We start from the raw sequence: 16,956 nt of genomic DNA, 5'->3' as shown, positions 1-16,956 counted from the left end.
GCTTAGTACTATGTTGAATGCATCCTTGCATTCCAGAGATAAAACCCACTTGATCATGGTGAATGATCCGTTTAATGTGTTGTTGAATGTGGGTCCCTAAAATTTTGTTGAGAATTTTTGCATCTGTATTCCTCAGGGGTATTGGTCAGTAATATTCTTTTCTTATAGTGTCTTTGTCTGGACTTAGTATCAGCGTAATGCTGGCCTCATAAAATGAGTTTGGAAGTGTTCCCTCTTCTTCATACTTTCATATATTTTCATGCTACTAATTAGCATATTTTTGTTTCAGCTTAAAGAACTCCATTTAGCATTTCTTGTAGGGCAGGTCTAATGATTACAAATTCCTTTAGCTTTTGTCGACCTGGGAAAGTCTTTCTCTCCTTCATTTCTATATGACAGCTTTTCTGGGTGAAGTATTCTTGGTGGTAGTTTTTTTTTCTTTGAGTGTTTTGAATATATCATCCCATTCTCTCCTGGTCTGTAAGATTTCTGCTGAGACATTTGCTGATAGCCTTATCAAGATTCCCTCATATGTGATGATTCTTTTCTCTCTTGCTGCTTTCAAGATTCCCTTTTTGTCTTTGATTTTTGAGAGCTTGATTATAATGTGTCTCAGTGAAGACCTCTTTGGGTTGAATCTGTTTGGGGATCTTTGAGCTTCTTGTAACTTGATGGCTGTATCTCTCCCCAGATTTGAAAGTTTTCAGCCATTATATTTTTAAATAAGTTTTATGTATCTTTCTCCTTCTCTTCTCCTTCTGGGACTCCCATAATATGGATAATTTGTCTTTTGATCATGTTCCACAGTTCATGCAGCCTTTCTTCTTTTTTATTCTAGTTTCTTTATTCTCCTCTGAGTGGATAATATCAAGAGGTCTGTCTTGAAGCTCCAAGATTCTTTCTTTTGCCTGATTGAGCCTACTTGTCAAAGCTATTACATTTTTCATTTCATTCATTGTATTCTTCTCCAAAATTTCTGATTTTTTTTTTAATGAGTTCTATTTCTTTTTTGAATTTCTCATTTTGTTCATATACTATTCCAGAGTCCATTGATCTGTCTGTGTTCTCTCACATATCACTCAGCTTCCTTCAAATCATTGTTTTGAATTCTTTTTCAGATCAGTCACAGATGTTTATTTCCTTAGGGGCAGTTAATGGAGTAGTATTGCATTCCTTTGGTGGTGTCATGTTTCCTTGCTTTTTCATGTGTCTGATGGGTTTGTGTTGATATCTGTGCATTTGAGGATGAAGTCACCTCTTCCGGTCTTTTCAGACTGGCTTCAGTAGGGAAAGACTTTCCCCTGGAGGTGGCTGTTAGAGCTCCTGCTGACCGAGATGCAGTGTCTTTGGTTCCCGAGAAGGCACAGTGATGTAGTCTCCATGCCACTCCACTGGCTGAGGCTGAAATTGGCCAGGCTGTGGGGTTCTTATATGGCTAAGGCTGCAGAGGACCTATAGGTGGCAGGTAGGGCTATTGGTATCTTCAGAGGCTAAGGCTGCTGACATCTTCCTGCTCTCCTCTACTTTTTTGCTCTTGGGAGAAGCCTCTAGTTGAGGAGACCCCTCTTGGTGCCTGGTCTGATGTGCTGACACTCAGAGTTCTCAGAGCAGGATTGGAACTGAGGTCCGGGGACCAGGCACACATGGAGCTACCACAGTGCCAGGGTCCTGGAGCATAGGCACACTTGCTGTGGCTGTGACACAGGTGTCTAGGGCATGGACATGTGCAGATACCCTGTGGAACTGGTACTTGGGTCTCAAGGGCTCACTACTGTGACTTGTGCTGGTGAGAGGGAATACGGCAGTGACGAGGGCCCTGGGGTGACAAGGTGCAGTGGTGGCTTGGGCAGAAAAGGCAGAGTGCAGTAGTAGCACAGCCTGGGAATGGTAGGTCAAAGACTGACCTCTGCCCCCACCCCTCCCCCCGCCTGCTGGGAGCGCTCCCAGGATAGCAATAGTACAACTCCGGTAGTTGTTTGTTAAAGCTGTGTGTTGGGACTCAGGGAACTGGGTACAGGGTAGTGGCAGCAAGGCCCTGGCAATGACAGTTCAGAGCCGCAACCTGGGATGGGGGGTGAAGTTCAGGGCAGTGGTAGCCTGGTCCCAGCCTCCATGGGTCAGAGTCCTGACCTGAAATCTGAGAGGCGGGGCTCAGGGCAGTGGTAGCACCCCTGGCAAAGATGGTTCAAGAGCCTCAATCTGGGATAGAGGTGGAGCTCAGGGTAGAGGCAGCCCAGCCCCAGCAATGAAGGGTCTCAGCCTTGACCAGACCTGCCATGGGGGTGAGACTCAGGATAGTGGCATTGCCCTTAGCAATGATGAGTCAGAGCCAGAACCTGGAACCTGGGAGGCAGTAAGAACTCATCTCAGCAATGACAGTTCAGAGTCTTGACCTGGGATGGGGCAGGGGGGTGAGGCCCAGGGCAACAGCCAATTCGGGCAGCCAAAGCATGACTTGGGACCCAGGAGGCACGGCTCAGGTCAGGGCGATTGCCTTGGTAATGGTGGAGCAAGGCCCCAACCTGGGGCTGGGGTGGGCAAAGAGCAATGGCCGCTCTGGTGTCCTATATGGAGATGTGCTGTGGTACCCAGTGTGTGAGAGTGGGGCACAGCAACAGCTGGGACCCCTGAGGGCAGGTCTCACCTCAGCAACGTCTCCAGCCTCTGGGAGTAGATCCAGAAGAGGGGGCACTACAGGCTGCTCCATCAGCCAGGGTCAACATCATTGAAGACCGAGAGACTCTTGCACCAAAAGCTGCAGACATCCACAGTGGCGAGGCTTGCTGTGGCCCTTCTGCTCTCCTCCCCACGTGGTGACCTTCCTGAGACGATTCCTCCTGGTGCCCAGCAGCTCCCGACTGGGGGATGGCGTGATGGGGGCAAAATGCTTCCTTTGCTTTTGTATGTGGCCATCCTTGATGTTTGAGCTCTGCCAGCTTTTTTGCTGCTGCTTCTTCGTTGTCTAGAGCTTTCCCTGAGCTGTTTTCTTCCATTTGTAACTGTTTATTGTTCTTGGTTTTCTTTTTTGTTTGCTTGTTTTGGGGGGGGTGGGAGACCTCCCGGCCCTCCGTCCTGCTGACATCACTCCCATGTCCCCCATTCTATAGAGGAGACAAGTGAGGCCCTAGGAGATAAAATGTTTTGCTCAATAATACACTACAAGTTTGAGACTGGAAATTATATTCTGATTCTTCTGATTTTGCTGAGGAGTTGGATGTACTCTCATAGGTGCAAAAACAACAAACCAATTTTAGACTCAATATGAAGTGTATTTTTGAACATTTATTTATATCTTGGTCCTATTGTCTCAAAATATTTTCAGCCTCCTGGTTCAGGAATAAAAGTCCTTATTTGAACGCAAAATATTAATGTATTATTTTTTTTTTAATAAATTTTATTTATTTATTTATTTTTATTTTTGGCTGTATTGGGTCTTCGTTGTTGCACTCAGGCTTTCTCTAGTTGTGGCGAGTGGGGGCTACCCTTCATTGCGGTGCGCGGGCTTCTCATTGCTGTGGCTTCTCTTGTTGCGGAGCGCGGGCTCTAGGCACGCAGGCTTTAGTAGTTGCAGTACGTGGGCTCAGTAGTTGTGGCTCACGGGCTCTAGAGGGCAGGCTCAGTAGTTGTGGTGCACAGGCTTAGTTGCTTCGCAGCATGTGGGATCTTCCCGGACCAGGGCTCAAACCCGTGTCCCCTGCGTTGGCAGGCGGATTCTTAACCACTGCGCCACCAGGGAAGCCCCGGTATTAATGTATTCTTGCTGAGAAGCCATCATGGGAAGTTACAGAGGTGACTAAGAAATTAATTGAGCATGATAGGATTCTAATGAAATAAATAATTCTTGAAAGTGCTCTATGAGATAGGCGGTTGTGAGTTTTCAATATTCAATCCCAAAGAATTTGCATTTTGCTGTTTTTATGCATTTCTGATTTCTGTGCATTTTAAATTTCTCTTCTTTATTTCTTTGTAGACATTACAACCAGAACATTACAAATAATACTGGAAGTTGTACCAGAAGAAGATTGTCATAAATTATAAATTAATGCATTTGAAGTCTTGGCAATCTATCCTTGGCTTTGTTTCTGCCCAAAGGGCTGAAACAAAAAATGGATCTTAACTCCTTTTATAAAAATCCAGAGGATTGCAACTTTGGAGATGGACTAAAGGAATCGGTTATTTCTGTTTAGTCTTCCAGTGTATTCAAACTGGTTTCTAAGAAATTTAGTTACTACTCCATGTAGTTGTAGAACGCTGATACACAATTATACCGTAAGTTCACATGATCATTGAGTCCCTGATACCTACCTGTTGAGGTTAGGGGAAAAGACTACAGAACGGGAATTACTTTAGTGGTCTTTTTCTATAACATATCTTATGGCTAAGAACCTTCAGACTGAAAACTGAGATGTTTTCTTTAATATGGGTTTTGTAAAAACAATTTTTATATACTATAGATAACTGTACTGTGAAAATTGTTTTCTACCCTTCTGGGGGAAAAAAAAGTGTATGTCATCATTATGGACAGAGGAAAGAAAGAAATTTATTTTACATTGGCATTGCATTGCTTCCCACAGATATCAACTTAGATATCATTCATGTTTTAATGGATTATACCCAGAGCATTTTGAAAAAGAAAAAAAAATTAGGGGTATGCCTAATTTTGATGAATACATTAAAGAAGAGTTTCTAGGGGCTATTGTTTATGAGGCAAATCCAGGAGTTATGTTTAAGTAAAAAAAATGGTTGAGAATTTATTATGTTAGGATTTTTTTCACTCATTATCAGGAAGCTCCGTAGTTACGTGCCATTTGTTTTCATGGCAGCCTAATTGATCAGGAAAGGGTGTAACGCCTTTCTTAGAGCAAAGCAATAGTCAGTTTGGTATTAAATCCTCTTAAGCATGATCATGTGTTTCACTAATAATTTACTCTTTGATAAATACATCTAAATATGTGCATTTTTAAATCTTCAAGTTACAATATCAACAGAAGACGGAAATCACCAAGAAAGAAAATGCCCAAAATATTATGCCCAACTCTATAGTTCTACATACATTGTTAGTGTTTCTGAACATTTTTTTAAAATCTCATAGCTGTTTTTACATGGTGATGAATTTTGACAGTTTTACGTTTTCTTTATACATTTTATATTGTTAAAATATCTCTTTGGACAGAACTGTCCAGATCAATTAGGAAAAGACATATATTTACATAAAAATTAAGGAAGAAATATCACTGCTAAATAAGATTTACAACTCATGTTTCTAAGAATGTTTCCATTTCTCTCTCTAGGCTTTATCAGTAATTTCCTGACAAAGTAAAAGAGATAACTGATAACAAATTCACTGAAAGAAACTGTACATGAAATGTATATATTCAGACAGGTATTACTATGCTGGGTTTAGAAAATACTGTGGAATTTTCAAAGAATAATATAATGATGAAATTTGTTAACCATTATTTACTTAAGTCTCAGAGTAAATAGTCATGGCCAGAATTTTTTCATTCTGTAATTTTTGTCCATTTGAAAAGAAGAATTTTTGGAAGAATTACACTGATTAAAATCATTAAGAGCAGAAATATAGAGTTCATAGACAGTTGATCAAAGTAGAAATGATGATAATTTGAGTCAATTTCAATTAATTAATTTTCAATTCATTAATTTCAATTTCAAAATTTAATTCAGTTAATTAAATTTCAATTTAATATATATCTGAGACTGAAATTTTTTGAGCCAAACGTAGTGTCTGGGTCTTTAAGTGAATTTATAAAAATTCCTTCCTTTTTCTCTTACCATGGATTTTCAGAATTTGATCTGTAGTCTGTACATCTTATATCCATTTGTCTACATCTGTCCCCACTAAATTGTTGCTATAGGTGAAAACAGATTTCCTTTATACTCTTTTTTACAGTCTAGGCCCATGTAATCTAAACCAGCAAACTCTCCTGGAATTGTTTTTTTCCCCTAATGAAAAAAAAAAAATGGTAAAGTTTCATGGAGAAGTTTGTATAGTTACTGATTATTCCTGAGGTTAATGTGCTTATATCAAAAGTGGAAGATAGGTCTCCTCATTTTAGTTATTTTAGTTTTGGTTCTAATTTCTCTTTAAATATGTCATTATACAAGCTAACTAGATTACATATTCATTGTTATTTTCATCATTTTAAAAAATGATTTTTGCATTGTTAAATTTCTAATGCCATTGTAATACCATTTTAACCAGATGGAAAGTCAGTCAGTAATTTTTTTTTTTTTAAAGCGATGATGATTAAGTTGTATTTCTACTTATCCTTAGGATACATCATGACAAGATACAGGGCTTCTGTAATCATCCATTCAATAGTTGTAACATTTATTTGGAATGATATTATGTCAAGCAGATTCTAGTTTGAAAACTCTCCTAAACACTTTTATATGTATATATATTTTTATGCTAAGTAATTTTTTCTCATATATTTAGGAAAATTTTTTCTCATATATATTTTTCTCATATATCGAACTATTAGATGTGATACATTTGTACCAGTGTGCATATTCAAATGTTTAAATACATTTTATCAGTTTATTATAACACAAAAAGGTCAAAGTAGCCAATATAGTTTACGATGGCTAATATACTATTTTCAAATGTTCTGCTCTTTTGGTACATAGATTCTCAAGTATTTAAATATGAATTTAGTAGATCTAGTAAAGACGTCCAAAGCTAAAACAATTTGCTAGGAGAAATGGAATGATTCTCCTTACACAATTATGAATATTTCAGTAAACGTTTTTGACCCCTTTTAAAACATATTAGACTAGTTTTCTGAGATTTTTCTAAGATTGAATGAAGAAAACTGACTATTATAACTGGTGTCTTGGTCAGCTAGGAGTAGACCCTCTTCTTATCTTTCTTTAGGAGATTAAAGATTTGCCCTAGAAAAGATGGCTGACTCCAGTGCCAAACATAAACGTTAGATGTCTGTATGCACACATTTGCGTACGTGCTTATACCGTATCTCCCCTGCCTCTGCTGGCACAAAATTAGGACAGATTATTAAATTACATTTCCAATTCATGGCAGTTTCTCTAACACTAAGATATGCAAGTTGAAACAAGTTTCTACATTGTTTTATGTGTCTGGTACAGTTGTTTCCCCAATTGCTGTTTGATATATCAACAGATGGTTAACATGAGTATAATTACATAACTCAATAGAATTCTATGTTGAACTGAATCAGTCTTCAGGAAACTTATTATCTCTATTTGAGATGAATGTAATGCTAACTGAGAAAGGGAGCATCTTTGACCTATAGCTGATTTCTTATAATTGAGGAGTGGGTTATGAAAAGATAGAAGACTAAAGGTCAGAGTAGCAGGAAATGAAAGGTAGTATGTGATTGGAGGGAACGATATTTTGGTCTAACTTATTATGCAATATAATCAGAGAACTATTAAAAATTAACTGTCTGCTGTACACAGGGACTTCGGTTATGCCCTTGTGAATCCCCTAAAAGCTAATGAAATGTAAGCTTCAGTGCCCCTTACTTAGACATGCCCTTTCCTAGGTCCTGTACCTAATTTTGCATTAGGAATTTTGTATTATGTTTCTTGAAGAAGGTTAGCAAAATTATATATACTTCTGGCCCTAAAAAAATCTGCATCTGTCCCTGTGAGAAAGGTCAATGTACTCCCATTACTTTATCTATTAGAAATAGGCATGGGGTATTTGTAGGATATATTTTTAAGTAATAAAGTTGTGAGTTAATTGAAATATCTCTATATAACTAAGTGGCTTTCTCATAGTACATATTATATGTGATATATAAGGAGAGACTTTCGCTTTGGACATATTTTATGTGTCAATTCTGAATGATAGAAAAATAATGAATGGGATTTTAATTGTAGCTCCTTTTCTTAGTTTGGAAAGAAATATGTAGAGATTTGAAATTTGAATGCAGAGAAGTCAAGAAATTTGATTTTAGTTAAATAAAACCTTGTTTCATTTCACCCTATGTGATATACTGTATGTTGGTGCTGATAATGTTTACAGAGCTACATTTACTTTCGTAACCATTCAAAGTCAGGAATTAAAGCATGGCATTGTGTGACTGACAAGAAGATCATGGTGGATATAAATTAGAGTAGATAGAGTCATCTTGGCAGCTTCTGTTTACATTATTTATATATAGGTAAAAGAATTATTACCTATAAATGTATTTTAGGTTAATTTTCCCATAAACAGTATTTTTAATTTATCTCAATATATATAATACCTGAAAGTGTAACCTCTAGGTATTATTAGTACTGTACTTAAAAAGATATTTTAATAGCCAATTTTGGGAGATAATCCTTCTTTGTGTCGCATTTTCAAATTAGTTGGAGTCTCAAAATAAATGCTTGGTCTATTTTTAGGTCTGATACAAATTCACAGAGGTGTACGTCATGGTCTCAGAGAAAGTTTACCAGTTTTCCGTATGTTGTGAGATAATTGCCCTTCCCTACGATCGCGTCAGGATAATAACTTGATCTTTTTGAACCAGTTCTCTGTTTCCTCTGAGTTAATCAAATGGTTCCCTTTATGTTTTATTTTTTTGACATGATATTTTCAAGACAGGAGTGAGTCTTAATTTTATACAATTACTTGATATTCTTAGCCTGAAACTACCACTTCGGTTATGCCCTTGTGCGTCCCTGCTCCCTTCTCTCTGTTACCGTTGGCTTTAAAATATCAGTGGAGGATGGTTACGATCTCCAAATAGTTATCTGTTACATGTGTGTATTTTGGCTACTTGGATCAAGGGTACATTTATAGTATCAATAAGTGCCTTAACAGTTTTATAGATAATCTCTCAAGAAACTGTGGAGCATTAGGTATCTAGGAGCCATACAGATGGATGCACTGTTTTGAAAGTGAGCATACTTTTTTTCCCTCAACATATACACTACTGATTTTATTTTTAAAAGTATGACTTTCAAATGAATTAATTTCTTGGTTGAAAGACTTGCCTCCTGAATCCTTATTACCTCTTGTTGAAGCCTCTAAAGGCCATGTTGAAAACTGGAGAGGAAAAAAAAAAAAAAAAAAGACATGCACGGTTAATCTCTTTTGCAGCAGTGACTGTATTTTGAGTACTTTGTGCAACAGGGTATTTTGTACAGCATCTTGTGGGAAAACAGATTAGGCCTTTGGATGTTACAGCTGTATAACTGGTTGGGTTGTGATGGGCCTGACTGAAACGAGGATTGTGAAGTTAGAGCCCGCTTATTCCTACTGATTAACATTCTCCTGCGCATGCTCTGAAGCACATTCATAGCGCACCAGGAGGCGATGCAATGTGGTTCCCTGCTCCGAGGTTTGAGCTGTCTTATTTTAAAGCATGTCTGAATTATTGTTTTCCCTAGCATTTCTCCTTCATTCCAAACTTTCGCTTACTGACTAATGGAATATAAAGTAAAAATACTTTGGAGAAGTAAAACACAGATTGTTTCAAATGAGTGTATGCTTATAACAGAATAGAAATGATCTACGTTAAACTACTGTGTATGCTAATTACTTCAGACACTACCACATAGCACTTTTAAATTGCTCTGGAAGCAAAAACAGTATATATAACTATGGTTAGCACACAAACCACAAGACCCCTGCAAAGATTTTAACTAGTCTGGGATTCTTTTTTTTTTTTTTTTTCTTTTTTTTAAGTCTGGGATTATTTTGATCCTCTTTTTGGAGAAATTTTTTACTTTATGGTTTTTCCTTGTGAATGTTGTTACTACTGCTTTAAATCTAGAACGTAACTATTGACACTTATTATCTTGAAAACAGGGTTCATCTTTTGACGGTATCCATCTGTGTTCAGAGAGTGGCATATCACCTTACTCTTGCTTACTGTGGACACAGACATTTGCCCCAAATTTCTGTCTTTTTGTAGATGGACTGCAGCACAATAGTAATGAATTTTCAGTGGTACCTTTCAGCATTTGGGAAACTTTGCGAACATAAGCATCAGATGTGTTGTTAAAAAAACAAACAAAAATTGCTTATTACCATGTAATGCAGTGTCTTCTCTTTACGCCAAACTGGTGAACAAACATGTATTGATAGAATTCTTTCACTGATGCTAAATGTTGACTACCTGCAGTTTTATAATAAGTGCAAGTCACAAAGAGGCAAGACAAATGGCCTCTTGTACTGAATGCTTCGAGAACTTAATTTGTCCTAATTTTCTGACAAAGATCTGACTCTGGGTTTCAAAGAGCTTGGTTTTTACTTATCATAGAGCAGATTAGATGGTAGTGATGTACTGGTAGAGATGGTTTTTAGTTATTGACTCAGAATTCATCTCATGATGAATCTTTCATGTTGTTTTATTGTCTGTATATCTGTATTGACTCTATTAACATGGGTTTAGTGAGCTTTGTGTTAAAATTTGACCTGGTAGCAATAATTTCTTTTTCAACTATCAAGGGGCAGAAAAATCCATATGTATTGTAATGTTCATTAACATATTACTAGGTACTATATACGAACGTATTTCAATGCTTTTCATAGCCTATGGTAAGCATCAATAATATGCGCCAACGCAATCAATTTAGCCCAGTGGGAAAGTAGTCCGGTTATACTGAAGGGCTGTGCTGGCAGCTGTCTCTTTGATCTGTGCTTAGATTGTAATTTATAGACCAGGTATATCCATTAACTTGGATCTGGAATGGGTTCATCATGACCTTGGACCATTCATTGTGAGTAGGGCGAGGTGCGTTTGGGCTGGTGCTCTAAAATACAGGAACAAGAAGTTCAGCTGAGGGAGAGGGAGGCCCGACATCCTACATGGTCCTCATCTGTGGTGGGGTTTCTTCATCTTAGCATTGTGATAATGAAACTCAGTAAATGGGATTGTGCTATTTTATACAAATTTTGCACAATATCTTATATTGATAAATTCTTAAAGAGCAAAATTTCTTTTCTGTATCTGCATTCCAACCATATTAGAAGTACTAAGATATTTAACTATGAAAATATAAATGGTGCAAAGGGACTTTCATCTGTGGATTGTGCTGTTTCTTAGGGTTCTGTGACACTGATGCTTATACCAGCATGTGATATGTGAAATAAAATGGATTTTTCTACAGCTTAATGATTTCCCTCCGGGGAGAGTTCTGGTACAGCAATCACACTGCCAGATGGTGTTTACAGGCTATTTGTGTAAGTGGTAGGATACTATGAAATAAGTGTGATTTCATCGGATGGAAACTCTTGATGCATGTGTTTTTGTATGGAATAGGTTTTGGTGCAATATGATGTCACTCAATGTTGCATTGAATTTAATTTCAATTGTATTTATGTATATGTATACCTGTCATGCTTCTAGTTGCTTCAACCTTTGTATATATATTTTTGTACATATTTTTAGTAGAAAACATTTGAAATGGAAGTTAAATAAACATTTGATAGTTTACCTAGTAAAAATCATGCTGTGTTTTTTGTTGTTGTTTTTTGTTTGTTTTGTGTGTTTTTTTTTAGCAGTGTCCGTTCCATTAAACTGAAGGCTTTGGTTTTAATGATTGGATTTATCTGTCACTCATTATGTGAATTTGTTGGAGTATCCCACTTCACAACAATTTCCTATACTAAAAACTGAAAGTGGTGGCGGATTCAGCAAACACTGTAGACATTCTTCTTCCTCATGGCCTACATCCATCTGTCCTCTGCTCTGAAATATCTAGCAACTTCTCTTTTCTCTTTTCACCTGTCCTAATTCGGTCTTCTTATTTCCCGCCTCTTAACAAAAGTCTCATTTCTTGTCTCTCTATAGTTCAGCTTTCACATGTTTCCCCAGAATGTTCTTTCTGAAACACAAATATGGTAAAAACCCTCTATGGAGACTTCCCTGGTGGCACAGTGGTTAAGAATCTGCCTGCCAATGCAGGGGACACGGGTTCGAGCCCTGGTCCGGGAAGATCCCACATGCCGCGGAGCAACTAAGCCTGTGCACCACAACTACTGAGCCTGTGCTCTAGAGCCCGTGAGCCACAACTACTGAGCCCGCGCACCTAGAGCCTGTGCTCCGCAACAAGAGAAGCCACCGCAATGAGAAGCCCGCGCACCGCAATGAAGAGCAGCCCCCACTCTCCGCAACTAAAGAAAACCCACGCAGCAACGAAGATGCAATGCAGCCAAAAATAAGTAAGTAAAATAAATAAATAAATAAAATAAATTTATTAAAAAAAAGATTTGTACATGTTTAAAAAAAACCCTCTATGATTTCACATCTAGTAATTATTAATATTTTTTTCTGGGTGGGTAAAATCCATACTTCTGTATAGCATACTGGGCTTTCCATAATCTGCCATGTTTCTTTCTCCAGGTACAAGTGACCACTTCCATGTTCTCTGCCACAACATTAAATGTCTTTTTAGTAGTCTAACAAAGAAAATATGCCATCATTTCATTTGACATACTGCGGATTCCTACAGGAATTATATTTTCTTCTACCATTCCTATCTCCTATACCCAGCATAGCATACTTCTACCCAACATTCAAGTTTGAGATTCAAAAGTCACTTTTTCCAAAAACTTTCCCCAAGCTGGTTCAGGACCTGAGCCCTGACCATCTTCATCTTCTGGGATGCACTTCTTTTGTAGAACTCACTGTACACCATTGTAATCGAGATGCTTGATTCCTTTCTCTGCCTGGATTTGCAAATTTTAGTTGTCTTTTACTGACTAAAGCATAATAGGTGCTCAGTGGTTTAGGTTCATACATTCACTAAATGAACAAATGACTTTTTATTCATTAGGTTTCATGATAAACTTTTTTTCGAAGTAGTTTACAGTACCTTTAAATTTAAGCAATCCATTAGCTTCTGTGAAATTCTGTGAAATGTCTTACTTTCAGAATATAAGAAAACTGGAGAGTTTCAGACTCTCTTCTCTCCTGTTCGTTCTCTCTTTCTCCCCACTTCTACATCCCCAGTTCATGTTGGTAGGTGGGTCTTGAATAGAGGAAATGAGCAAATGACCTACTATGATCTCTTCCCATGAAAATGTATTTGGGCTCCTATGTTATTGATAAGGTATCTTTTTTCATAATACTAACTTGAAAACAAATAATGGTCTGAAATGGAGAGCAGAAGAAAATCTATATTTCTGATGACCAAACTTCTCTTTGAAGTAGACACAGGAGATTAAGTAGCACTTTTTCCTGATGACATATTTTGGGAGAACAATAAAAAAGGAAACGTAACTTTTGCACCTGTTAAATTTAAACGCTTTTGAAAAGAAATACAAACCATGTGAGATGTAGGTATACTGATTTTAAAATTAATGGATATGAATGGAAATGTAACAAAAATGTGTAGGAAAAATTAGATAATATGTATGGCTAATAATTTTTTTAAACTTTCATTAGGCTCTTAAACATGCTGGTTTAGGTTCACAATGACTTTTGCAGCTGAACTACATCTAATAATTTTCTACTGGAATTTTTAGGCTGTGTCTAATTTATAAAAATTTGAGATGATGATGTTTCCTGGGATAGGTGGGCAGGTCATGGATAACTGTACTGTTGCTTTTGCCTCCACATGCCCTAAAAATTATATGTGCAGACTTTCTAGGAATCTGACTTAGAAGGTCAGGTCTTCACAGCGATTTTACTGTTTTTATAGTATTAAGCCTAAGAACACCTGGTCACCAGCAGACATTGACTAAAAACTATGCTCTTAAAATGTTTCGTGTTTGAAAGAATTTAGAAATAAAAATATAATTAGGATTCAGTACCCTTTAAGTTTTTAGCTTTGAAGATTTATTAATCTCTGAAAAAAAGATATGAAACAGGATTTCAAAGGTGTTAATTCAGGTTAAATTACTATAAAAATTGAAATCCCCTCTAGCTGTAATAAACTAAATTAATAAGTATAAATGAGTATAACCCTAAGAAATGTATGAGCAAGCCAGTTGTTTTCCTCTTATTCTAACTTCTCTTAAAAATAAGAGAAACTAATCTTACTTTTCTCATAGTAATTAACATTGTAATTATATAACAATATGTCATTATTATCTTCATGTATTCCATTTCCTAAAATCTAAATATCCTGTAAAATTTTTTTTCATGTTCTGAATTCCACCTTAAACTTATGTTTACTTCTCACTCCCACATTGCCATGTTCCTTTAAGAATTTGTTACTCAAGGCATTAAAGTCAAAGTTTATTTGTTTATTGATTCAAGAAAAATTCCACAAGAACCTCCCCATGCCAAGCAAAGAGATGGGTGCTAGAAATACAGTACTTAACATTTGGTATTGCCTGTGCTTCACGAAGTTGAAGACATAGATACTTTTTCTTGATCGCTCAAATGTCTTGTTAAGAATTAGGGTAAATCTCAAGCGCTAGAAGGCAGTATACCCCAATGTGATCTGGTCTAGGGGGTTGGGGAAGGCATTCCTAAGGATGTGATATGAATTGATATTGAAGGATGGGTGCTCATTAACCAGGTAAAGGGAAAGTTGGATGAGGAGTGTTATAGGCAAAGCGGACTGTGTGATAAAGACCCTGAACCACAGAAAGCAAGGCTTGTTAAAGGAAATAAATGCAAGACCAGTGCAACTAGAGCACAGGACAAAGTTTATAATGCACTTTAAAAGAGGAGCAATTGTAGAGGACTTATTAGGCAATGTTCAAAGTTTTGGTCTTCACCCAGTATAATGGAGAGGTCACAGACAAAAGAAATTCACACACAACATGAACATTGAACTTTATCAAAATTTCAAATCTTACCCTCTCCTAAAATTCTAGATAGAATTTTTCAGTAGTAAAAGATAATTTGTTTTACCACTTTCTTATTATTCCTATATTTTATCTAATTAGTTCACACTGCCAAAGGTATTTGTAAACTGCAGTAGGCTCAGCATCTAATATTGAAAGAGAAAGTAATTACAGGACTATGTAATCAACATACGAGGGAAATCTTTCTTCTGGGAATTTTATTGTTGTCTCTCCTTAGCGTGTTTTCCCCTCTCTCTTCCAAGTTAGATTAACATCTGATCTACAATGTTGAACATTCATCAACTATCATCTCTAGGATGGTTTGTAATTTTTTTTTGAGAGAGATATTCCTCTGGTGCTATAATTTTTAAATCTATTCTTCTAAATTTATTTTTTGCCCAAATGAAAACATTAAACAAAAATCTACCTTGCATGACCTATTATTAACAGAGTTATTGTCTTATGAATGAAGGTATCATTCATCCGGCTCTAGTGGGTCAATGTGAAAAATGTCAATACTATAAATATTTGAAATTTTTTCTGGTTCTGTAGAAACACAGAGAAGAATTTTTAGTTTTTTTTTTTTTTTTCCACTCTTCATAATTCACAATGGTTGAAAAGTGACTTTTCTAGCAAGAGAATAAGAATTTCATTTAAGGAAATAAGGAAATAAAGTCAGAAAAATTATTTGGGATTATTTAAAGAACACTTCCATGGAAAACGGGGAATTCTCTGATACAGTTTTCCCCCCAGCTTTATTAAGATGTAACTGACAAGTAATATTGTTTAAGTTTAGTACAATGGGATGACTTGATACATGTACATATTGTGAAATGATTACCACATTAAGGTTAGTTAACACATCCATCACCTCACACAGTGACTACTTTTTTTTCTGTAGTGGCAACATTTCGGATCTATTCTCTTAGCAAATTTCAAGTATCCAGTACAGTATTGTTAACTACAGTCACCGTGTTGTACATTACATGTGCAGAATGTATTCATTTTATAACAGAAAATGTGTACCCTTTGACCATCTCCCCATCACCCCCACCCTTTAGCCCCTGGTAGCCACCAATCACCTTCCTATGAGTTCAACTTTTTAGATTCTACATATAAGTGAGATCAAAGAGTATTTGTCTAAGAGTTTTTTGGTGGCAAATTTAGAGTTCGCTAAATATATGATCATGTCATCAGTAAACGAAGACAATGTTACTTCTTCCTTTCTGATTTGGACTCCTGTTATTTCTCTTTCTTGCCTAACTGCTCTGGCTGGGACTTCCAGTACTATGTTGAATAGGAGTGGTAAGAGTGGGCATCTTTGTCTTCTTCCTCATCTTGAAGGAAAAGCGTCCAACCTTTCCCCGTATGATGTCAGCTGTGGGTTTGCTGTGTATGACCTTTATTATGTTGAGGTATATTCCTTCTATACCCAATCTGCTGAGAGTTTTTATCATGAAAGGATGTTCTGTTTTGTCAAATGCTTTTCCTGCATCCATTGAGGAATTTAATTACGATTAAATTTAATTACGATTACGATTTTAACCTTTCATTCTATTAATGTGATGAATCGCATTTATTGATTTGCAGATATTGTGCCGTCTTTACATCCCCAGAATAAATCCCACTTGGTCATTGTGTGCAATCCTTTAAACGTTGGTTTGCTAGTATTTTGTTGAGAATTTTCGAATCTATGTTCATCAGGCTGTGATCCCAGCCGGATGATGCCACTGGATGGACTCTTTTGAGGCTGGGCTGCAGCCTGTGATCGGACCGTCCGCTGCTTGAGCTCCGCTCTTAGGCGGCGTCTCTGGCTGGGATCCCTGGTGGAGCAGGGCCTCCAGCTTTACCTTGCAGTGGGTGGGGCTGGAGGCTGTGATGCCTGGTCAGTAGGGGCTGCCGTCCAAGCCTCCTAGGCAGGTGAGACTGTGTTCCATGACTGGGCAGGGCTGCTGGCTTGGGCTCCCTGCCTGTAGGAGGAGGCTTGCTGTGCTTGGCCAGCAAGTCCTGCGGGCTCGGCTGGAGGCTGCCCAGGGTCGTGGTTTGGGCTCCCTTGCAGACGGGGCCGGAAGTTATGCTCTGCAGTCTGGGCGGGGCTGCCAGCTTGCTTCTCTGCCTCAGCTGGGCTCCGGGATGAGCTTCACAGCTGCCCAAGGTCTCCGGCTGGGCTTGCTGGTCAGGCAGGGCTGGAGGCTATGTCTAGCCGTTGAATGGAG

At 37.7% G+C, this 16,956-nt stretch overlaps 1 protein-coding gene across 1 annotated transcript in view; it reads left to right on the top strand.

Annotated features, from left to right (window-relative positions):
* The window catches only part of SLC7A11 (solute carrier family 7 member 11), a 91,770-nt gene extending 80,365 nt beyond the window's left edge, over positions 1–11,405 (top strand). Inside the window, exon 12 of the mRNA XM_068543450.1 lies at positions 3,971–11,405. Coding sequence (XP_068399551.1) covers positions 3,971–4,038 — 68 coding nt within the window. The 3' untranslated portion in view covers positions 4,039–11,405. The remainder of the gene's footprint in view (positions 1–3,970) is intronic.
* The last annotated feature ends 5,551 nt before the right edge of the window (positions 11,406–16,956 follow it).

This window comes from Eschrichtius robustus, chromosome 4 (assembly GCF_028021215.1).
Source record: "Eschrichtius robustus isolate mEscRob2 chromosome 4, mEscRob2.pri, whole genome shotgun sequence".
NCBI lineage: Eukaryota > Metazoa > Chordata > Mammalia > Artiodactyla > Eschrichtiidae > Eschrichtius > Eschrichtius robustus.
This window is presented reverse-complemented; position numbering and strand designations above follow the sequence as displayed.